Source organism: Podarcis cretensis, assembly GCF_951804945.1.
Source record: "Podarcis cretensis genome assembly, chromosome: 10".
NCBI lineage: Eukaryota > Metazoa > Chordata > Lepidosauria > Squamata > Lacertidae > Podarcis > Podarcis cretensis.
In genome coordinates, this window is record NC_137179.1 from 26,448,745 (window position 1) to 26,473,033 (window position 24,289).

Sequence of the window (24,289 nt, forward strand, 5' to 3'; positions counted from 1 at the left end):
TATTGTAAACCCACAAAACAGGGTATGAATGCAAGAGCACTCTCCCACTGTTGTTCCCCAGCAATTGATATTGAGACTTGCTGCTTCTGAATAAGTGCTTAGGGCTAAACAAATATTTGTCGCCCCCCCCCCCCATATTAAGGATCACTCATCATTTTCTCCACTTTTGCATCAAATGTGAATTTGAGTGAATTGGATCTTGCCTTCTCTTCCCAGAGCAGCTGTATCACACCCACTGGTGTAGTTGGGTAGTAGGATGAACTTGCAAAAAAGTGGTAGCACCCCCAATAATGTGTAAAGTAAATTGTAGCTCCAGTGGTAGCTTGCAGCGGAAGAAAAGAACAAAGATTTATTAGCGCTAGGAGCCAGTGACACAGCATTATCATTTTCACATAAAGACATGATAAATTTGTGTATATATATATATTGCCACAACATAGCCAAGAGGCCAGATTTCTGTTATCAGAGAGCAAATACTTGAGGAATAGGGGCAAAAGCAATTTAAGAAGTAATAAGACCAAGTGTCTTTCAGGCCATCGCTAGAAGCATCAAAGCAAAAAATATTACAGAGATCAACTATGAAAAATGACTCTCTCTCTCTCTCTCCCCCCCCCCCCATGTGCACATGTGCACAAACACACACTTAGGGTAAATATATATTCATGTGTGTAGGCATACACACATAAATACACATATCTTACGCAGTATTAAACAGTATTTAACAGAATTTGCCCTTCAGGTAGGTTTGGGTAAGACAATAAGGCTGTTGTATAAGGGGCAACAAGAACCCATAGATTACCTGGAAATTTTTCTAGAAGTGCAGGATGCAAGCTAGTCCTGTCTCTGTCTGCTCAAGAGAAACATATATGCAATGCAAACTTTCTTTTGTGCCACATTTCTAGGCGCAGGTCTGCACTTTAAAGCTCCAAGTCCAATTGGTTTGTTGTTGTTTTTTGCCCCAAAGGTCCATCTAGCCCAGCAACCTCTTTCTTACAGTGGCCCACCAGATGCAAAGAGGTTATAATTCATTGGCAGAACACATGTTTGTACAGTGGTACCTCGGATTACATATGCTTCAGTTTACATACGCTTCAGGTTACAGACTCCGCTAACCCAGAAGTAGTACCTCGGGTTAAGAACTTTGCTTCAGGATGAGAACAGAAATCGTGCTCCAGCGGCGCGGCGGCCTCATTAGCTAAAGTGGTGCTTCAGGTTAAGAACAGTTTCAGGTTAAGAATGGACCTCCGGAATGAATTACTTAACCCGAATTAAGTACTTAACCACTGTATAAAGAAGGTTCTGTCCCTGGCATCTCCAGCTACAAAAATCAGATGATAAGTGATGGGAAAGAACTTGTCAGAGCTGTTTCCCCTCCTTAAGAAGACCTCCCTGGACCATGAAATGCTAAATGACTATTGCCCAATGGTGAATGTTCCCCCTTTTTTTAAAAAAATAATATTTATTAAAGATTTTCAAATATAACAGAAAAAGAAAAACATCCAAATTTAAAACCTAATTTTCATTGGCATCCTTCCAGGACTTCCCCTCCCCTCCCCCTCTTGTATTCCAATTCTTTCAAATAGATTCAACAAATTCTTACCCCAAATTTTAAAATTATTTATCATTGACCCAATTTAAAAAATATTTTCCCATCCCCTAAAATCGACCTGTTCCCTTCCACGAGTTCCCCTCTTTAATATGCAATACAGATTAAAATAAACAGAAAAATAGAAAAAAGAATAAAATGTAATTTAACACCCTTTGGATTCCAAATTTCCCTCTCCCCTTTCCCGGTTGCGTTCCCAATGTCCGTCAATATCTACTGTCATCCTGGAGCTCCCACATCTAAACCACAGTCCTTCACTAGTCCGCTTTGCCGTCTTTTTATTAGTCTTTGCCGTCTTTTGGTCATCTTTGATTTCACATGTCCAATCTTGGAAGGAGTCTATCTTCCAACTTTGTCCAGTTCTTGTTATTCTTGTTGTTCTTGTTGTTCTCTCTCCTCCTCTTTTTTTTTTCCCCTGCTCTCCTGCACAAATGTTCTAATTCCAAAAAGCTTCTAATTCCTCTGCAGAGGCTTTGTTATTCAGGAACAAAACATTACGTCAAGTCCCTTCCATTCTTCAATAGATAAATCTATTGTCTCCTTTAGTGTGTAGACCTCTGTAGACAAAATAGTGTTCCATTTCTGCAGTTTCCCAGGAGATAAAAAGTCCTATTCAAATTTGATGTCAACAATACTTGTAGTGTCCCACAGCTCCTCTAGAGGGATTATAGTAGCTCAGTTTCCTTCCCGATCACACCCAACAGTCAAAGTAACTTATTATTCCTTGTTTTAAACAATTTATATCCAATTTGTAACAAATGTGACCAGCAAAGTCCTCGTAACAAAGTTCTCTTTTTGTTCTTCCGCTTTGACAGCTCCTTTGACAGCTGTCAAAACCTCTATTTCTCCTCTCCCGGCGCTCTTACGGATCGCTCCCAGGGTTTCCGGGGGGGGGGGGTTGCCTTTTAATTCACATTCCACTTTTCTCCTCCAGCCCAGTCTTATAATTTTCCATCGCGAAGTTAATAATTTTATCAAAAAAAGGTTGCACTCGATCTTAGTTGTCAAATCCTTTGCTTTAGCTCCTCTACAACAGGGGGGAGGCTGACTCCTTTTTGCACCTCCCCCGCTCGCTCCGAATTTAAAAAGAATTTTTCCCCTTTTTAATCCAAGTTCCAATTACTCACGGGTTATTCTTTTAAAGTCCAAATTTTCAATGGAAGAAGTCAGCGCTCTCCGTCGAATGGCATGCGGCTTCGCTCGGCAGGGGAAGCGGAGGACTCACAGCACCACCACCCGTCACCCGCTCCGCAGCCTTTAAAAGGCTCCTTCGCGGGTCGGGGGGACGCAAACGGTGCCCGCCGAGTCACCATGCCCATGGGTTTCAGCGCCCATGGTTTTTGAGGGTCCCCGCATCGCCGGCGCGTAGAACCCAGCCCTGCCGAGCAGGCTCCCTCCGGAGCTCGGAGGGAGTCCGCCATTCGGCGATGGCGCCAACCCGGAAGACGGTGAATGTTCCCTTTCTGGGCAAGGTGTTGTGAGTATGTGGTATTGGTGGTCTGGCTTCAGGCATGTTTGGAGGAAACTGATTACTAGGATCCATTTCTGTCTGGCTTCAGGCCAGGTCATGGCACTGAAACTGCCTTGGTCATCCTGGTTGATGACATTTGTCGTGAGAGAGATGGGGTGGGAGTGTGACTCTGCTCATTCTTCTCAATCACTCAATGGCTTTTGATACTGTTAAGCACAGTATCAGATCCTGGAGCATCTCAGGGAGGTGGAGGTTTTGGGCACTGTGTTTCGGTGAATCCGCTCCTGCCTTCACGGCCTCAGAAGAAAGTTCAGTTAGGGCTTGCTCCCACGATTGCAGTCTTAATGTATCATTATTGTTTTGGTATTGCCAAAGAGGAGGAAGGTGCTTGTGGTTTTTTCAAAATAACATGGCCACTACCGGGCACTATGCACCTTGACTTTGGGGCAGTAGGGAACTTTGCTGCTTTACCTCCTGCTAGTTCTGCTTCCAGCTTAAAAGATGCTAGAAAGAGTAGGAAAGCAGGGGGTCTTTTCAGAGGCAGCTAATAATACAAAATAAGTTACCCATCTAATGAGATACAGCACCCTTTTCATATGCCTCTCCTTGAGTGCCCTCGTCCTCATCCCAAATTTTGAATAATCCTCTAATTCCAGCTATGACTGCTGCAATAATTAGGTATGGAAACACTAACCCAGCATGCGGCTGCAAACAAACTCCTGACAAACATACAGCAGTCCCTTGGTACGGATGATTCAGAGGATAAAGAGGATTTGAATACTTACAAGGTCATATTCCGGTTTCCTGATGGGAATCTCATCCTCTTTTGCTAACCTTGGCGTCTAACACCAGTAATGAGGAATTATTGAAGTGTTGTCTCTTCTCCCCTCTAGTTTACTTCAACTCTTAATGCTATGGGAGATACAACTTCAACATTACAGAATGTATGATTTCCTCCTTATTCTCTTATGTACATGTCATGTTTAAGGTAAAGGGACCCCTGACCATTAGGTCCAGTCATGACCAACTCTGGGGTGCGGTGCTCATCTCGCTTTATTGGCCAAGGGAGCCGGCGTACAGCTTCCGGGTCATGTGGCCAGCATGACTAAGCCACTTCTGGTGAACCAGAGCAGCGCATGGAAACACCGTTTACCTTCCCGCCAGAGTGGATCCTATTTATCTACTTGCACTTTGACGTGCTTTCGAACTGCTAGGTTGGCAGGAGCAGGGACCGAGCAATGGGAGCTAAACCCTGTTGTGGAGATTCGAACCGCCGACCTTCTGATCGGCAAGTCCTAGGCTCTGTGGTTTAACCCACAGTGCCACCTGCGTCCCTACATGTCATGTTTACTCAAGGCCAAACTGGATGAGACATGAATGGGGCTCCTGAATTGGATCGGCACTGGAAGAGAGGTAGTTAGTTCACCCTCCTCATGCCATTTCTCTGACCTAGTTTGCTTCCCCAAAACTAACTGCCGTAGTGAGGAAAATGTGCAAGTACCTTCATATTTTCTCCAGAAAAATAAATAGTAACTTTGGGGAAGAATCAATGGAAATGGTGCAGGAAAAATACAAAACTCCTAGCTAGCCCAGCATTCAGCTTTGATCCAATTTCCCCCTCCTATGGTTGAGCAGTCAGGCCTGTGTCAAAGAGACCCTCCACTTCGTTTTCAAATTTTCAGCCACTTCCAGGTCTGCTCTAAAGCTGCTGCAGAGATTGGATCTCTCACTCACTCACTCACTAAAGTTGCATGCTTCTGGCTCTTCTGATGTACTGTGTACCTTGAGGCTGAGCAACATGACTGTAGACCAACTGCAAGCTTTGCATATGCAAAGAGCCTCCTGGAACTTGGCATACATCTCAGATTTCCTGCTGATTGCCTCCTACTCCCAAATAAGAAGGGAGGTGTTGGTTTAAATCACTGATTTCCTGTTTGGGATTTAAAGATCAGAGAGGAGGAATATAGGAAGCCACCTTGTATTAGGTCAGACCATTGGTTCATCTAGCTAAGTATGGCTTAAACTGTCTGGCAGCAGCTCCCCGGGATTTCAGACAGGGAACATTTGCAGACATACCTGGAATTGATCCTGGGACTTAACTTGCATGCAAAGCAGTTGAGCTAAGCTGCCCTACTGAAAATAAAGCAAATAGATGCAAATTCGTAGCATTTTTAGTTAAACATACTTACTCAGAAGTAGGTCCTGTTGATTACAGTGCGGCTTATTCCTGGGTGCGTAGATACAGGACTGCAGCCTAAATATATGATTTAAACTACTCAGCCAGTGCTGTTATTGGGAATCCTGCTCCCTGCCTGTTTCCCCCCTCTCTTGTTTTTAGAACCTACTCCTGATTCTCTTCAAAAATAAGTTTGCATTTCACAAATGAATATATGGCTCTCTTTAAAATGAAATTCTACCCACCAGACAAAACTTTTGTCTGATTGCAATCTCTTTTCCTGTCTCCATACGTGGGACCCAAGTGTTGATCTTTCGGCAAGGATCTTTCTCCCTGCCCGCCCTTGCCTTCCACTGTTGCCCAGCACTCTGCCCCTTCCATTAGTAAAAACAAAAATCTTCTCTACGTCTTTTTCATCAGGCGGGAGAGGAGGCTACTGGGGTAAATGAAATGCAAACACTGTGAGGCAGCTTACCTTCATGTTGAGTACCTTCAGTTGCCATTTAGCAAGGATAGGAGAACTTGGGGCTCTCCAGATGGTTGCTAGGTTTTTCTAGGGACTGGTGTGTCACCTGCCATGGCTTGGTGGGCAGAATCTGGCCTGTTGGTAGTGGGCTCACCACTGCTCCCTTGGACCATTGCCAGCTGTGCTTCTGCAGAGGGGATGCTTTCAAGTTTGTCCTGTTACCTCTGGGTTGCAAAGATAGCAGGCAAAGCAGTTTGAGGCTAAGATGCAAGTGGTTTGCGTAAGACCACCCCATGAGTTCATATGTCTGAATAGTGCTCTAGTCTGAATGAAATACAGTGGTACCTCAGGTTACAGACGCTTCAGGTTACAGAGTCCGCTAACCCAGAAATAGTAGCTCGGGTTAAGTACTTTGCTTCAGGATGAGAACAGAAATCGTGCTCCGGCGGCACGGTGGCAGCGGGAGGCCCCATTAGCTAAAGTGGTACCTCAGGTTAAGAACAGTTTCAGGTTAATAACGGACCTCCAGAACGAATTAAGTTCTTAACCCGAGGTACCACTGTACTGTATCTTTCTACTGTTTTTGGATTTTTTTTAATCAAAGAAGATAAATATTCAGCTGTTGATATTGTTGAGAATTAAGTGCTCCTATCTTTTTGCATACAAGTGCCATTGTTGTTTGATCAAAGGAAATCTGTTTGATTGCTTTTGCGCTGGAATTTAAATCACAAACAAGAAGGAAGAATACATATACTGTAAAACAACAGGGCATAAATAGCTAATCACAATCCCAGGAGAGGTAGCTGTGTTAGCCTGCTGCAGCAAAAACAACAAAGTCTTAGCTTCTTAAAGTCTTAGTCTTGTAGCTTCTTAAAGACTAACAAATGTTGCTCCAATAAATTTTTTAGTCTTCAAGCTGCTGCAAAGGTCTTTATTGTTTAATTATAAATTACTTTCCTAAGTTGAAATGAATTGAGATTCTGCTGTTATCCATGCAACCTGAACAACTTAAGAGGGTGCTGGCATGGGAGCACGTGTTGATAGAAAAACTGTCTTTTTCCAAGTAATTTCTTTCACATGAGAAGCTGTGATGGGTGGCTATGTGCTTTTTCAACCTTTTCCTGGAGCTTGCTCCTTTCCAAAACCTGGAGCTGAACTCTGACAACATGGACAGATTCCCACTACATCCGTTAGGGTTTAAGGGTCTCTCCTCTATAGTGCACCACAATGAATCACAGGGTAGATGCCCTCATGCACATTGCTGGGATTTCCCTGACTAACATGTGTTCAGTCAACTAATGGTGCCTGGGAAGGGGGATCTTTTTAGTTTGAACAATGTGCAGATTTCCAGCAGTTACCTGAGCAATGCACATTTGATTGTTCTGCCAGATGTGCAGGGTGGTCACTAGGGTTGAGATACATTAGGCACCCACTAGCTGTACTTTCCGGGGCTGGGGGGAATGGAATACATTTTTCTTTTCAAGAGCTTCTCTAGCTGGATGAAAAGGTTGCTGCCTTAGGTGTTCATTGTGCATAATTTTTAACCTAATTCCAGATGATCATGGCGATTATAACTATTTTAGCTGTTTTTTTTAATGATGAGATTGTAAATTGCCTTAAGACATATATGTAAAAGGTGATCCATTAATTAGTTGCCTGATACAAAAGAGGACAAAAGTCCTGCACTTTTTAATAGCTGTATCTCTTCTGCACAACAGATAAAAGTGAAAGTGTCCTCTCCTCTTTTGCATCTGGTCACCATAAATGTTGCAGCACCTTTTCTCCTCTCCCCCAGGCATTCACAGATATTTAATTCTTGCTGTTTCTGTGCTGTTTTTTGTTTGTTTTGTTAAAATAATAGATTTTAAAACTGGGTTGCACTGATAGCTTCTAGTTTGATTTGCAAGCTGCCCTGGAAACCTTATGGTCAGAATGCAAGATCATCACATTATTCGTATGTTGCCTTTCCATGCTCAAAGTGGCTTACAACAATACAAACCAAAATCAACTGTCACAAGTACAATATCATAATAACAGCAATAATAAAATAAAATGCAGCAGCAGAAAAAGCACATTTCAGTAGCATACAACTTACAGCATCAGCAAAAATAGTGTTAGAAGCATTTTAAACAAATAATTTGGATAGCATTTTGATTCATGAGAATCTCAGCTTTCCTTAATGCAAAAAAGGCAGAACATTAGTTTCTGACAGTGTGTTTCCTTAGAACTGCATGGGTTGCGTTTCTGATCCACAGTCATAGAATCATAGAATCATAGAGTTGGAAGAGACCACAAGGCCATCGAGTCCAACCCCCTGCCAAGCAGGAAACACCATCAGAGCACTCCTGACATATGGTTGTCAAGCCTCTGCTTAAAGACCTCCAAAGAAGGAGACTCCACCACACTCCTTGGCAGCAAATTCCACTGTCGAACAGCTCTTACTGTCAGGAAGTTCTTCCTAATGTTTAGGTGGAATCTTTTTTCTTGTAGTTTGGAACCATTGCTCCGTGTCCGCTTCTCTGGAGCAGCAGAAAACAACCTTTCTCCCTCCTCTATGTGACATCCTTTTATATATTTGAACATGGCTATCATATCACCCCTTAACCTCCTCTTCTCCAGGCTAAACATGCCCAGCTCCCTTAGCCGTTCTTCATAAGGCATCGTTTCCAGGCCTTTGACCATTTTGGTTGCCCTCCTCTGGACACATTCCAGTTTGTCAGTGTCCTTCTTGAACTGTGGTGCCCAGAACTGGACACAGTACTCCAGGTGAGGTCTGACCAGAGCAAAATACAGTGGCACTATTACTTCCCTTGATCGAGATGCAATACTCCTATTGATGCAGCCCAGAATTGCATTGGCTTTTTTAGCTGCCGCGTCACACTGTTGGCTCATGTCAAGTTTGTGGTCAACCAAGACTCCTAGATCCTTTTCACATGTACTGCTCTCAAGCCAGGTGTCACCCATCTTGTATTTGTGCCTCTCATTTTTTTTGCCCAAGTGCAATACTTTACATTTCTCCCTATTAAAATTCATCTTCTTTGTTTTGGCCCAGTTCTCTAATCTGTCAAGGTCGTTTTGAAGTGTGATCCTGTCCTCTGGGGTGTTAGCCACCCCTCCCAGTTTGGTGTCATCTGCAAATTTGATCAGGATGCCCTTGAGTCCATCATCCAAGTCGTTGATAAAGATGTTGAATAAGACCAGGCCCAAGACAGAACCCTGTGGCACCCCACTAGCCACTCTTCTCCAGGATGAAGAGGAACCATTGATGAGCACCCTTTGGGTTCGGTCAGTCAGCCAGTTACAAATCCACTGAGTGGTAGCATAGTCAAGACCGCATTTTACCAGCTTCTTTACAAGAATATCATGGGGCACCTTGTCAAATGCCTTGCTGAAATCAAGGGAGGCTACATCCACTGTGTTCCCTTCATCTACCAGGCTTGTAATTCTGTCAAAAAATGAGATCAGGTTAGTCTGACATGACTTATTTTTCAGAAATCCATGCTGATTATTGGTGATCACAGCATTCCTTTCTAGGTGCTCACAGACTGTTTGCTTAATGATCTGCTCCAGAATCTTCCCTGGTATTGATGTCAGACTGACTGGGCGGTAATTATTTGGTCCTCTCTTTTCCCCTTTTTGAAAATAGGGACAACATTTGCCCTCCTCCAGTCTGCCGGGACTTCGCCTGTTCTCCAGGAATTCTCAAAGATGACTGCCAGTGGTTCTGAGATCACATCTGCCAGTTCTATTAATACTCTTGGATGCAGTTCATCTGGCCCTGGAGACTTGAATACATCTAAACTAGCCAAGTATTCTTGTACTATCTCCTTAGCTATTCTGGGCTGTGTTTCCTCTGCTGAATCATTTGCTCCAAATTCTTCAGGTCGGGCATTGTTTTCTTTATCGGAGAAGACTGAGGCAAAGAAGGCATTGAGGAGTTCAGCCCTTTCTCTGTCCCCTGTTTGCATTTCACCATCTTCTCCTCTGAGTGACCCCACGGTTTCTTTGTTCTTCCTTTTGCTATGAACATACCCATAAAAGCCTTTTTTGTTGCTTTTAACCTCTCTAGCAAGCCTGAGTTCATTCTGTGCTTTAGCTTTTCTGACTTTGTGTCTACACGTGCTGGCTATTTGTTTGAATTCCTCTTTGGTGGTTTTCCCCCTTTTCCATTTTTTGTACACATCCTTTTTAAATCTTAACTCAGTTAAAAGTTCTTTAGATAGCCACCCTGGCTTCTTTAGGCACCTTCCATGTTTCCGTCTCATTGGTATTGCCTGAAGTTGTGCTTTTACTATCTCCCTCTTAACAAACTCCCAGCCATCATGAACTCCCTTTCCTTTTAGTATTACTGTCCATGGGATCTCACCCAGCACTTCCCTAAGTTTTATGAAGTCGGCTTTCTTAAAGTGAAGAAATTGAGTCCTAGTATGCTTGGCTGCTCCTTTCCTCTGTATAGTAAACTTCAGAAGAGCATGATCACTCGCGCCTAATGATCCTTCCACTTCTACCCCACTAACCAGGTCATCAACATTGGTTAGGACCAGATCTAAAATGGCTGTTCCTCCTGTTGCTTCTCCCACTTTCTGGACAATGAAGTTGTCTGCAAGGCCAGTGAGGAATCTGTTTGACCTTATGCTCTTGGCTGAGTTTGACATCCAACAAATATCCGAGTAATTGAAGTCCCCCAGTCATATGGCTTTAGCAAAAGACTAGTGTGGTGAAATCTCTGAAAGAGGCTCCCCTGTTCTGAAATACACCTGAATATTCCTTGTGACCAGCACACAACACATGCACACAACTCAGTGCCTCATCACTGGATGACTCGCACATAAACTGTCTCGCCAGAAAGGATTGTGTAGGAGGTGAGGTGTAATCTGTCTGGGCTGCTTGATCGTGGTAGCTGTTTCATACAAGAACGTCATCCATTGATAAAAGTCATTAGCTGATGTGCTAATGGATGATTTCAACATACCCATAGCTTTCTCCCTGACATCACACAACTTCTTGTAACAACAATAAAATATTGCACACCAAAAAAAATGGGGAAAGATGGGAAATGAAGCATATAAATGTTGAGCACACCTCTTGGAACAGACCATAGCTCAGTATGAAATGATGAATATGAAAATGATGCATCACTACATTGGCTACCTCTGAGTAGACTGAGAAACAGCACAAGGTCAAGTGGTGAGCTTCATGGTTCAGTGTCTGTGGTGGGATAATGAGCAGCTTGTGCGTTAAAGCTGGATCCCTCAGAGCTCACTCTGTGTAGTGAAACCCTGCCTTGAGAAGAGCCCTTGAGCATGGCTCCCTCAGTCGCTGGTAGAATCTGACAGTGGGCGTTTGCGGAAACGTTTCCAACATAAGAGCTGTTTCACAGACATGCGCCTCCTGGATTCCCTGCGTGACAGCTTCCGGCGGGGGGTGGGAGTCCTTATGGGCTGTTCTGATACCTCCTCGCTGTTCTCACTGGAAGTATCCCAGAGCCTCCCCTCCGACTCCCTTTCCTTTGGAGCTCCCGCACTCCCCCTACTGGTTCCCTCTTCTCCTGAAGAAGAGGCTCTCCTATTCTGCTGAAGCCTTCTCACCACCTGTCCTTCCGATGGCAGTTCCCTGACATCCACCTCCCCCCCAGGGCCCCCTTCACCCCCTCCCGCCTCTTCTCTTACTGGCGGCGAGGACGGAAATCCCTGGAAGGAACTCCCCTCATCCTCCGAGGATTCAAACACTTCTAACCACGGCCTACCGCCTCTTTCCCCCTCTTCCTCTCCTTCGTCGGAATCTGTTTCCACCTCCACTTCCGACTCTGGGAACCCTTCAAATTCCCCTTCCTCATCTGTAGTCCCGAAGTGCTCCCTCCTAAACCTTGCCACTGGTTGTGGTTTACTTGGGAAACGCCGATGAAACGTTTCTATTAAAATCTCGTCCTTGACTTCCTCTGCCGGTACCCATGCGTTTTCTGACTCTTCCTCCCCCTCCCATTCTACCAAGTATTCCACCTGATTCCCCTTCCACCTGGAATCAATGATCCCTGCCACATCCATGTTGCGTTCTCTCTCTTCTATGACGGGTGTCCGGGTGACCTCCCTCTCACGTTCCCCCCACTCACACCCCTCTCTGTAGGGCGACAGTAATGACCTGTGAAATACTGGGTGCAATTTCATGTGACTGGGCAATCGGAGTTTGAATGCTACTGGGTTGACCTGCTGTATGACCTCAAAGGGTCCCAATCGTTTGGGTCTCAATTTCTTACACCCTCCCTTGAACGGCAGTCCTTGGGTGGATAGCCACACCCGGTTACCCACCCTTATGGTTTCGCCTTCCCTCCTATTTCTGTCAGCTTGCTTCTTATATTCTTCTTTGGCTTTCTCTAAGTTGAGTTGGAGCTGACGGTGGATCGCTTCCATCTCTTCAACAAAATTTTCCGCTGCAGGTACACTCCACCTTCCCCCGCCCTCTCCTGGAAACGCCCGAGGATGACACCCATAATTGGCTAGAAAGGGACTCATCCCTGTGGACGCGTTCTCCGCGTTGTTGTAGGCAAATTCTGCCAGAGGTAACCAGTCCACCCAATCAGTTTCTCTGTCCTTTACATAACACCTCAGATATTGTTGCAAAACCCCGTTTGCCCTTTCTGCTTGCCCATTTGTTTCTGGGTGCCTGGCGGTGGAAAAACTTACCTCCACATGCAACATGCTCATTAGTTTCCTCCAGAACCTAGAAGTAAATTGTTTTCCTCTGTCGCTCAAAACCCTCAAGGGGGCGCCATGCAACCTAAAAATGTGCTCCACAAACAACCTTGCGGTTTCTTCCGCTGTCACTGCATGTGAACAAGCTATAAAGTGGCACATCTTAGTTAGTAGATCTACCACCACCATGACCGCGGTTTTCCCTTTGGATCTCGGTAGATCGGTCATGAAGTCTATGGATACCATCTCCCATGGCCTTTCTGGGGTGGGTAAGGGTTCCAATAACCCCGCTGGCGCCAACCTCTCTCCCTTTGCTCTTTGGCACCTGTCGCATCCCCTGACATACTCCCGCACGTCCTCCCGCACCTTGGGCCACCAAAACTCCCTGGTAACCAACCACATGGTTTTGTGCTGCCCGAAGTGCCCGGCCGTGGGGCTGTCATGCAACTGCTTAAGCACTCGCCCTCTTAGTTCCCCACCTGGTATGTAGAGCGCCCCTTTGTAATATAGTTTTCCGTTCTTTTCCTCAAACCCCCCTGCGTTTTCACCTGTCTCCCTGAGTTCCCTAAGTTTCTCTTGGGCATATTCATCGTTTTCAATACCCTCTACCAGTTCTCTTTGCCCCACCAATGCCGCCCCACAAACCCAGTGGTCCTCTGAGATGATATGTCTTTCTTCCGCCCCTCCTTCCCCCTCCAAGTACTCAGGTTTTCTGGAGAGAGCGTCCGCCCTGACATTCTCAGCCCCTGGCACGTAGCAAATCTCAAAATTGAACTTGGAGAACTCTTGCGCCCATCTTACTTGTCTCTGGTTCAACACTCGGGCTGTTCTCCAGTATTCTAGATTTTTGTGGTCTGTCCGTACTTGAACCTTGTGTTGCGCTCCAATCAACAGGTGTCTCCATCTCTTGAACGCTTCGTGGACAGCGAGTAATTCTCTGTCGTACACTGTATAATTCCTCTCAGACTTGTTCAATTTCCTCGAGAAGAAGGCACACGGCTTCCATTCCGACGTATTCGCTCCTGGCTGCAGAAGCACGGCCCCCACCGCTCTGTCAGACGCGTCGGTTTCCACCCTCATCGGCTGCTGCAGATCCACGTGTAAAAGTTGTTCTTCCGAAGCAAACGCCCTCTTTAAACTTTCGAAAGCTCGCTGCGCTTCTTCCGTCCAGACAAATTTCTTCTTACTGCTGAGACAATCCGTGATGGGGGCTGTTAAATGGGCGAAGTTCTTGATGAACTTCCGATAGAAGTTTCCGAACCCCAAAAACCTCTGCACATCTTTCTTAGTTTTCGGTGACCTCCATTCCAGCACTGCTTGCACCTTGCTAGGATCCATGGCCAGCCCCTTGTCCGACAACCGGTACCCAAGGAATTCCACCTCCCTGGCGTGAAACTGACACTTCTCCAGTTTCACCCACAGCTGGTTTTCTTGCAGTTTGCTCAGTACTTCTCTTACATCTCGCACATGCTGCTCTTCATCCTCTGAGTACACCAGCACATCGTCCAAGAACGCAGCGCAGTTCTTGTACAGCAATGGTCCTAGTACGTGATTAATAAATGATTGAAATACTGCGGAACCCGCCTGGAGGCCGAAAGGCATAACGCAGTACTCAAATGCCCCCAAGGGGGTGAACATAGTGGTTTTCCACTCATCTCCCTTTCTCATACGTATCAGGTTATACGCCCCCCTCAGGTCCAGCTTGGTAAAAATCTTCCCTTTTCTCACCCGGGTCAGAATGTCATCGATTCTGGGCATAGGGAAGGTCACGGGTTCGGACACTGCGTTTAGGGCCCTGAAATCCACAATTAATCTCGGTTTGTCCGAGTTTTTTTTGTCTACAAAGAACACTGGGCTACCCCCCACCGCTCGTGACTCCCTGATGAACCCACGCTTGAGGTTTTTGTCAATAAACTCCCTTAGCTCCTGCATCTCTCTGTCAGACATTGCATACACCTTGCCCACTGGCAATTGCGCTCCTGGAAGTAAGTTGATTTGGCAGTCAAAGGCTCTGTGCGGGGGTAGTTTATCTGCTTCCCTTTCGCTGAAGACGTCGGCAAAATCTGCATATTGTCGTGGTACCCTACCTTGTTCCATTGCTTCTATCTTTGCTAACGTGGCCTGAGTGCCTGCTTGGCCCCCTTTTTCTGTGCAGTGTCCCATACAATGTGCTGACCCAAAGGAAACCACTCTCTGATGCCATCCCACAAGCGGATCATGCAGCGCTAGCCAGCTCATCCCCAAAATGATGGGCGCTCCTCCCAACGTGGCTATATTAAACGCTATCCGTTCCGTGTGTCTTGCCACCCTCATTGTCATGGGGACCGTCTGCTGGTCTACTTCTCCCCCCAACAGCGCCCTCCCATCAATCGTGGTCACCTGCAGGGGATTTTTTAAAGGAATGGTTTGTATCTGATGGGCGGCTGCAAACTCCTTACTCATAAAGTTGCAGGAGCTGCCTGAGTCTAATAGCGCCTTCACTTTTAGTGGGTGTCCGTTTGCCAGCTCCAGCAATACCTCTATTACAAGAGCTGGTCTTGGGGGTTCTGGCGTGGGCACATTTACTGTTCCTTGGCCTGGCTGCTGTGCCCCGTCGGTGGCAGCCAGGCGTTGGCTTTTACTTGCTCCTTAGCTCCTTCTCCCTCCTCCCCAACAGCTCCCGCCATTCCTTGCCATTCCTTTCTTTGCGGACAAACTCTGGCAAAATGACCTGGCTGTTGGCAGAGAAAACATTTCTTGGCGCCTTTCCCCTCCTTCTTCCGCCCTTCACTGGGGTTTGAAATTGCGCGCGCGCGCGCTGTTCCGATTTCCATCGGCTCTGCTGGCAGAGAAGGCTGCTCTGGCATCTCTGGAATGCGGAAATCCCTCCAACGCTCCCCTTTCCCTTCCCGCTTCTCCAAGGCTCTGGCCTCCTGGCGTGACCCTATGGCCAGCGCTGATTTAGTCAGAAGGTCCATAGACTCCGCCCTGGGCCCCCGGGAAAGTTCGTCTTTCACTGCCGAAGATAGTCCTTCTTCGAACAGCATTTGTATCGGTTCCGCTGACAAATCCCATCCTAATTTATGGATCAACATGGTGAACTCAGTCCAGTACTCACGGACAGATCGGTTCCCTTGTTTACACGCCATTAACTGCCTGCGCGCCACTCCCTGCTCAATCTCGCTGGAAAACATCAGATCCATGGCGCGAAAAAACTTCCTTGTGTCCCTTAGGGCTTCATTATTGGCTGCCATTAGTGGCCTCACCCAATCCCGGGCTGTGCCTTCGAGATGCCCAATCACAAAACCAACCCTCGAATCCTCATCAGGAAAATCATCAAACTGCAGATTGAGGGCATATTGCATCTCTGTCCTGAAGGCTTGATAATTCCTGGGATCACCCCCAAACTTCTGCACCAGTCCTGGCACTTTCCTCGAGAGCTGGGCGGCTTTCCCCTTTTCTGCATCATGAGCCCTCCTCTCCTCCAGCCTCGCCGTTTGCAGAGCTAACTGTACCTCCAACATCCTGTACCTTTCTTCCAGGCTAGGACCGGCTGCAGCTGCTCCCCCATCTCCGCCTCCGGCTGGGTTGCTCATGATGCCTCTCTTTGCACAAGCTGCTTTCAGGGACTGTCAGATTGCTGTGGTGGGATAATGAGCAGCTTGTGCGTTAAAGCTGGATCCCTCAGAGCTCACTCTGTGTAGTGAAACCCTGCCTTGAGAAGAGCCCTTGAGCATGGCTCCCTCAGTCGCTGGTAGAATCTGACAGTGGGCGTTTGCGGAAACGTTTCCAACATAAGAGCTGTTTCACAGACATGCGCCTCCTGGATTCCCTGCGTGACAGCTTCCGGCGGGGGGTGGGAGTCCTTATGGGCTGTTCTGATACCTCCTCGCTGTTCTCACTGGAAGTATCCCAGAGCCTCCCCTCCGACTCCCTTTCCTTTGGAGCTCCCGCACTCCCCCTACTGGTTCCCTCTTCTCCTGAAGAAGAGGCTCTCCTATTCTGCTGAAGCCTTCTCACCACCTGTCCTTCCGATGGCAGTTCCCTGACAGTGTCAATTTAAACTTACAATGTCCGTTGCTCTAGTCCGGGTTCAACGTTTGTCTCCCCTATAAACCACTGCCTTTCCAGTTCCATTTTCACACTTTATAAGGTAAGTGTGGAGCCTCAAACACATTTATTTATTTTTTTAAAAAAAGGAAAATGAGCACTTGCTGATTATCCACCTCTTCACTTTTACAGGCTACACAGCCACAGAAAACAGTAGAATCAGATACACATGTATGGTATAGGTGAAAGGGGAAATTTCACAGTTCTTTGATGTCATCTGTCTTTTCTTGCCAAGACATATGTGTTTCTTGCAAAGGATTGGCATTATCTTTGGACACATAGTTCTAGCATGGAGCCAGTCCTGTTTTGTGGGTATGTGTGTGGCACTTCAAAACCTGTAAGCAATCTCTTAGGAGCAGATCTGTAAATCTAGACTGCTGCATTTGAGTAGCTTAGTTGTATTTGCATTGGCCGACGTTCTTAAGGGTCACCTGTACTGAAGTTTCAACTTCAGGTGTAGAAATAGTTCTCCTTTGCGATACCAACTTCACACGCCAATGCTTCACATGCCATACAGTCCTACAGGTTAACCTTCCCTAACTGTTTCTTACAGGCCTTTCAATTTGTTCATCTTTTTGGCTTCTTTATTTCTTGTTGTGCCACATTGGCCTAGTGCAAACACAATGGTCCCAGTCTTAGACTGTGAAAGGTGCAAGTCTGTGTGCTGTTCTTTTGTGTCACTGGAACAAATTGTCTTCTCCCCTTTAGTCACAGAAGAGACACCTAACCAAGTTCAAATCTTGGTTAGCTCGAATTTTAGATTATGGTGGCCAACCATTCAGGCATGGGGAGAGAATTCACTTCAGGAAAGGATTCCAGTCTTGCAGCTCACGCTGAGTTGTATCCAAAAGTGGCCTAACAATGTAAGCCTCTCCCTTCCTCCAAACCTGATCTCAGATGGCTGAAATAGGTAGGTAATGATCAGGTACCTTGGATTGTGCAAGCAAAACCATTTGCTACTATGAGAATTCAGCATTGGCTACAACCCTCCACCTCTAAACTATTGAGCACGGTGAAGGAATTCGTCCCATTCCCATCTGTACTTGCCCTGTATAATAGTATAAATGCATTGCTGCATAATCATAAATAAACTCCTTGCTTTGTACTTTCAAATCCACTTTTTCTGGTGAAAGAAGTTATCAAACTTCGCTTTCCAGAGCAAAATTTGTCCAGAGCAAAATTGTTCAATGCTCCTTATATTCAGTGTGGAATGCAGTGGCTGTCAAACTGCTCCTTCAAAGTGATATTGCACTGAATGGTTGTTGTTGTTTTAAACAGTGCAGCTGCTTAGCAATAAAAACAACAGCACAACACTTGGTATATAGAAAGGATACTCCATGAAGCTCAAATTAAGAAAGGGGGGCTTTCCTAATATTATCAAAATTCCAAATGACTAATTGTGTAACTAGTTGGGGATAGTTATAAATAGCCCAATGATTATCTCAGATCCTGTGGGCCTGATTTACATTTTATCATTCAGAGTGAGTGGCTGATTTATAACTAGTTGGGGGCAGTTATAAATAATGTATATAAGCATCATAAACCCTTTATGCTCTCAGGTTCTGTGGGTTTGATTTGCATTTTCTTTATGGCAGCATAAAGAGCGCTAACTGGACAGGAATTTAATCTGCAATTATTAATTAAGCTATCTGCAACTGAATTTAATGGAATTCTTGGAGGCCTCCTGTAATTATCCTTAGCATGTTTTAATATCAAACCCTCATTCAGAGATGGCAACCCACAGAACTATTTTTAAATTTTTTTTTGAAATCACAGGTTTTCACCTGCACATATTGAACATACCTAGAGTGTCATTCAAATGATCTTGGCCCCGTCCCCATAAACAAGCGGCGAGGAGGAGAGGCAGAGCTTGTGCACCAGATGGGTGAAGAGGAGCTCCTCTTTTCTTATTGGACCAGATTGGGCTCCCCCAACCTATAATCCAACACCAGCAACAAACCAGCAATTAAATGATAATGAGGCAGAACACTTCATTGTATGGAATATAATATAATGAATAAATTGTTGTTGTTGTTGTTTAGTCATTTAGTCATGTCCGACTCTTCGTGACCCCATGGACCAGAGCACGCCAGGCACTCCTGTCTTCCACTGCCTTCTGCAGTTTGGTCAAACTCATGCTGGTAGCTTTGAGAACACTGTCCAACCATCTCGTCCTCTGTCGTCCCCTTCTCCTTGTGCCTTCCATCTTTCCCAACATCAGGTTCTTTTCCAGGGAGTCTTCTCTTCTCATGAGGTGGCCAAAGTATTGGAGCCTCAGCTTCAGGATCTGTCCTTCCAGTGAGCACTCAGGGCTGATTTCCTTCAGAATGGATACGTTTGATCTTCTTGCAGTCCATGGGACTCTCAAGAGTCTCCTCCAGCACCATAATTCAAAAGCATTAATTCTTCGGCGATCAGCCTTCTTTATGGTCCAGCTCTCACTACCATACATCACTACTGGGAAAACCATAGCTTTAACTATACGGACCTTTGTTGGCAAGGTGATGTCTCTATACATCAAATTGAGCTTGAATCATGGGCTTGAAAGTGATCTTGGAGATCATTTAGCCCATGAGTAGGAAACCTCAGGACCTGGGTGAGGCACAAATATGGCCCTTCAGGGATTTCTCTGTGGCCCTCAGGGCTCTCCTTGGCCAAGCCCTCTCCCCAGCCACACACCTCACCAGCTCTGCACTAAAGTGTTCTTTCCTGCTGGAATATGTCTTCGAACTGTGGGGGTGCCTCTTGCTTGCTTTGATGGGCTATGGATACATGTGTTTGCTTGCATATAGAAACCTCTGTGTTTTGTTAGAGTTCAGTGTAGCCTACTGTACAAAGACAAGAGTCAAAATAATTGTTTTGGCCTCTTTTGTCCTTGGCCCCATCCACCCCTGGCATGAGCCCCCTGGAAGGTTCTCCATGAAAAAATGCTTGGGCGAAAAAATTAAAATGTTTCCCCATTCTTGAGCTTGTCCAACCTCTGCTCAGTGCAGAATGCAGCCATAGCATTCCTAACAAATGGCTAGTATGGTCAGATGAAAAGAGGGATATGGGGTCAGTAGTGATACTAAAGTTGTAGGAGCCCATTCCTCTTTCACCTGGACACCATGCAAAGGATGTCCAGCAAAGGAGAGAGCTCACTACCAGCAAAAGCAGTTCTGTTGCACCATCAAACAGCTCTTATGATACACAGATAAATATCAACAGTTCAAGGATTGGGAGGATGTAGGCATTTACACAATCCGTTACCTGCCTCCCAGAGGGAAAGCAATTCCAAAGAGAAACTGCAAGGTCAGTTAAAAGTCCTACCTGGTTTCAGGTAGCTCAGGCTCATTCATTTGCACTTCATTTGGAGCACAGGGGAGAGGGCCTACACATACTTACCTTGTTTGAATCCTTATGCAGCAGGCCAGCATATGACCTGAAAAGTGCTGCTTCCCTAATATACAGCAAAATTGTACAGGAATCAGATTTAGGCCACCCAATTGAGCATAGACTCCACCCTGCACCACAGAGAACTAGTAGGCTTCCTACTGACCGCAGCACAGTTAGCTCAGCAATGGGAAAACCAGACTGAAGTACCCCATAACATATGGAAAATAATATCTGAGATGCAGCAATGCCTCAGGGCCTCACCAGACACAGGAGGGCAATTAACGACATTACAAATGGGACACCTTCCGAGAACGGTGGACCCCTTTCTTTAACTATGTTAATTACCAAAATCAAGACCTTGCTATACCAACTGCTCAGTATTCTCAGCGGAGAGGTTATGTTAAGTAATATGTTTGAATGTTGAATGTGTAAGTGTATGTCTAAAGACAATGGATAAAACAAATAGCATTAGATGTACTGCTGGATAAGTGTTTAATGGAGTGCCTGGCGTGCTCTGGTCCATGGGGTCACGAAGAGTCGGACACGACTAAACGACTAAACAACAACAACAACAACAAAAACCAATAAAAATTGTTTTGTTTTATTTTTTTTATAAAAAACAGCTCTTTACCTTTAAGAAGTTTCTATTTATTTATTTATTTATTTATTTATTTATTTATTTACTTGCTTGCTTATTTATTTATTTATTTATTATTTGTACTCCTAGCTTGCCCTTTACCAAATGGCCCCAAGGCACGATGCAAAACATGTCACAAGTACAATTTACATTAAAATCATAAAATAAACTCCCCAAACAACCAATGCCAGGCAAAAACAATTTCTCTATGGTTAGGCCTTTGGCTGATTAAAGATTCTAAGGCCTTTTAAATGTGCTTGTGGAAAGGAGGTTGTTGGGTTTGTTTATTTTTTATTTTGTTACATACTTGGTGTTCTTATTTTGTATTTTTATGATATGAACCGCCCTGTGGACTTTGGGTGAAGGATGGTATACAAATTTAATTGATTGATTGATTGATTGATTGATTAATAATAAAGCAGCATAGAACAGCAATGCAAGATGTCTAATTAAAGCATCTAGCTAAAATCTGCTTCCCTGAGATTTCTACCCATTGATTCTATTCCTGGTTGCTACCTGAGAGGTGCTAGTAAGAGCTGCATGACAGGCAAATATCCAACACGTGCTGATTTTGCCATCACTTCATCTCTATCCTAGAAACATCTACCAAGCCTTAGGTTCCTTCTTGCTGCACAAACGACAGAGCCCCCATCAGAGTCTCTGTTTGGCAAACATAGCTAGAAGAATCTGCACATACACCATATATTTAGAGCCCCCCCCCGGAATTCTGGAAACTGTAATTTACCCCTCACAGAACTGCTGTTCCCAGCACCCTTAGGAAATTACAGTTCCCATGATTCTTTATGGGAAGTCATATGCTTTAAATGCATGGTGTGTATGCAACTGTGGTGAGGTAGGATTCATTGCATATAAGCTTTCATTGACAAATTGTCATAAAGGATGTTTGTAGCTATGATGGTCTTTATAGTTCATAGACAAAACGTGGCAGTGTTCAAATGAATGGTGGAAGTCTGCTTTCGGATTATTTCCTAACATAACTGTTTTCTTAAATTTGCAGAATTGACGACTGCTTCTGTGCTTCTCGGAAGCTGGATGCAGTAGCCACAGAAGCCAAATTCAAGCAGGACCTTGGGTTCCGAATGTTGACCTGTGGCCGTACAGATCTGGTCAAACAGGCCATATCTTTGTTGGGGCCTGATGGAATTAACAGCATGAGTGATCAGGTAAAAAGAAAGAAAGAAACTTACTGATTTTTTTGAACAATGGGTTGACAATTTGAAATTGTAAAATGGGTTTTAATTTTTTTATATATAGACTATTGAAGAAAATATGCATGGGATTCTTCTCAAAGAAGAACCCATCAGAGTTCCACACACACTTTTCTCTTTCTTACAGTCTGGTTAAACCTTTTTCTGAGATGCAATTTGGAATGTGGACTGTGGAATATGGACTGGGTGTGTACTCCCATGTGTGGGGTGAAATAACATCTCTCTTCCACATCCACCTATTTTCTCGCCCGTCCTCAAGTTAAGAATGTGGTTGTTTTTCCCCTGTGACTCTTGTGCTGCACATAACTATTCTTTCCTAACTGCATCTGTGTCTAATGCCATTGTGAAAGTTAACACTAATCACAAGGGATATGTGTTGATCAGCTGCAGTGGGCATTTCAGATTAATACAGATTGCAGCCAGGAAGTCTTTGTAGTGAAGGGTCAGTTAATCTAATTTTCCTCCAAACAGGGCAGCATTTCCCTAGAGCTAGCATCTTTCAACAGTGCTGTCTGGCATTTCATTTAAAATTAAGTCACTGTGTATCATGGACAATTGTACAAAAGCATCTACTCCTCCAACCGTTAGCAATATTGGCAGTCAGTATAAAGTGCCCAAGTCTAACATGTCAAAAAGAAGCTCATTAAATTGCTAGAGGAACATTTTCACAAACGAAGGGCCCAATATTCTGATTTTTGTACAAGAGAAGTGTAACACAATGGATTCATGGCACTGCAGAAGACAATGGAGTTTTAATGTTTATCTTGAGAAAGGCAAGGCAGTGTTCACAAAAACTGAGCAAAGGATTTTTGCAGATAATTCTTAAAATTATCCACACTTTTATTGAAAACATCCTACACCATCAAGTGGCATGCCTTCTTATGACATCTACGAATCAAGCCTTAAATAAAACCATCTCATTAGAAGCTGATCAATGTGTTGACTTTAATGTTCCCACAGGGCATGACTCCACTGATGTATGCTTGTGTGAGGGGCGATGAGGCCATGGTCCAGATGCTACTGGATGCTGGAGCAGATCTAAATGCAGAGGTGAGACCATTTTTGTGATTACATGTGTTTAGCTCACATTTTCATGAACATGTCAAATTTATGGGGAGCTGCAGCTATCTGAAATCAAGGATGCGAACCTCTTTGAATCTTCCCAGAGCAACTTGGTATTGAAATAAAATCTATTTAAGAAGACTAAAAAAGAAAAGAAAAAAGGTTTTCTTTAGTGTCAAATCCAGATTAAATGTCATAGGGCTCCCATCCTGAACCATATTCAGGAGCTTCAGAGCTCTAATTCATCTACCACATTTTCTCCTCTGCAACGTATGATACATGGATTTGGTGAAAAGGAGAGAAGCAGCACCCTCTGGAGTCAGGGCTCACTGATATGAGCTGTAGTGGTCAGCTGTCAACACCATCAAAGACCTAGCTCTTTCAAGGTGGTGGTAAATCTGTGTCTGTGCTGTACCACTTCCAACTGTTGTCAGGAATTGCGTAACATGAACGTTCTTCCTTTAAAACCAAAACGAAAAGCCTCCACATAGCAGACTATGCATCAAAGAGAAGAGTAGCTAGTTTCCTAAGTTCAGGAAAGTATTTTGTATAGAGGAATATTTGGCTATCTGAGCCCCCACCTGCATTCTGCAGTGATACAGTCCAGACACAACTTAGCCACTTCAGGAGAAATGGGCCAACAAATGACTTGTCGGTTCAAATCGGAGAGCAGTGTGGGGAAGCAAAAATTACAAGTGACAGAATTTGATCCATAAGAGATCTTTGCCTTTGTAGAGGCAGCTGTTTACATATGGTCTTGCCTCTGCTTGGGAACATAAAATACTGTGTGGTTGGGATGATGTTGTTAGTTATTCTTATGCTGGCAACATGAAGCAACTGTGTCAACCTACCTACCCACAATTTAGGGCTTGCCCCATACTTTCTAGGCACAGGTCTGAGCAACTTGATTTTGAAAAACCAGTATATGAATTCTGTAAAATGTGCCTGGAATGCATTTGGTAACCAGGTTTGATTTGGACAGTCTTACAGCACAATCCTATGCATGTTTGCCTGGAAGGTAACTGTATTCATTGGGCCTAACTTCCTGGTAAGTGTGTATAGGATGGCAGCTATGCAGTGCTCTACTATGCATACCTACTTAGAAGTAAGTCCCATTAAGTTAAATTGGTCTTTCTCCCACGTAACTTTGTGTGCACACATAGTTGAGATTAAGGCCAACTGAACTCAATGCGACACACTTTGAGTAGACCTGTACAGGATTGTGCTGCACAGCTACAGACTTACTGTACTGTTAATGAAGGAAAGCTTATTTATTATATTGAATAAATCTGGGATTTTTTTATTGTGATCATGGTCTGACAGACTCGGTATGCCAGTTTCATTGACTATATTGTGATTATTGTGATAAGTGTTTGTATAATATTCTTGGTTAAAGACCAACTTCTTTTTCTGTTTACGCCAAAAATTTGTAGGCTATCCATCAAACAGACTCTGCCTGTCTGTGATCTAAACTATCAACATAGAAAAA

General features: G+C 44.6%; 1 protein-coding gene across 7 annotated transcripts in view; it reads left to right on the forward strand.

Annotated features, from left to right (window-relative positions):
- Nucleotides 1–24,289, forward strand: part of ABTB3 (ankyrin repeat and BTB domain containing 3) — a 246,692-nt gene that overhangs the window by 175,482 nt on the left and 46,921 nt on the right. For all 7 annotated transcript variants that reach the window (XR_013842785.1, XM_079992254.1, XM_079992249.1 and 4 more), the window contains exons 5-6: nucleotides 21,528–21,693; nucleotides 22,699–22,788. Coding sequence is in view for 6 of the 7 variants with exons in the window: in XM_079992254.1 (XP_079848380.1) it covers nucleotides 21,528–21,693; nucleotides 22,699–22,788 (256 nt within the window). In the remaining variant the exon portion in view is untranslated. The remainder of the gene's footprint in view (nucleotides 1–21,527; nucleotides 21,694–22,698; nucleotides 22,789–24,289) is intronic.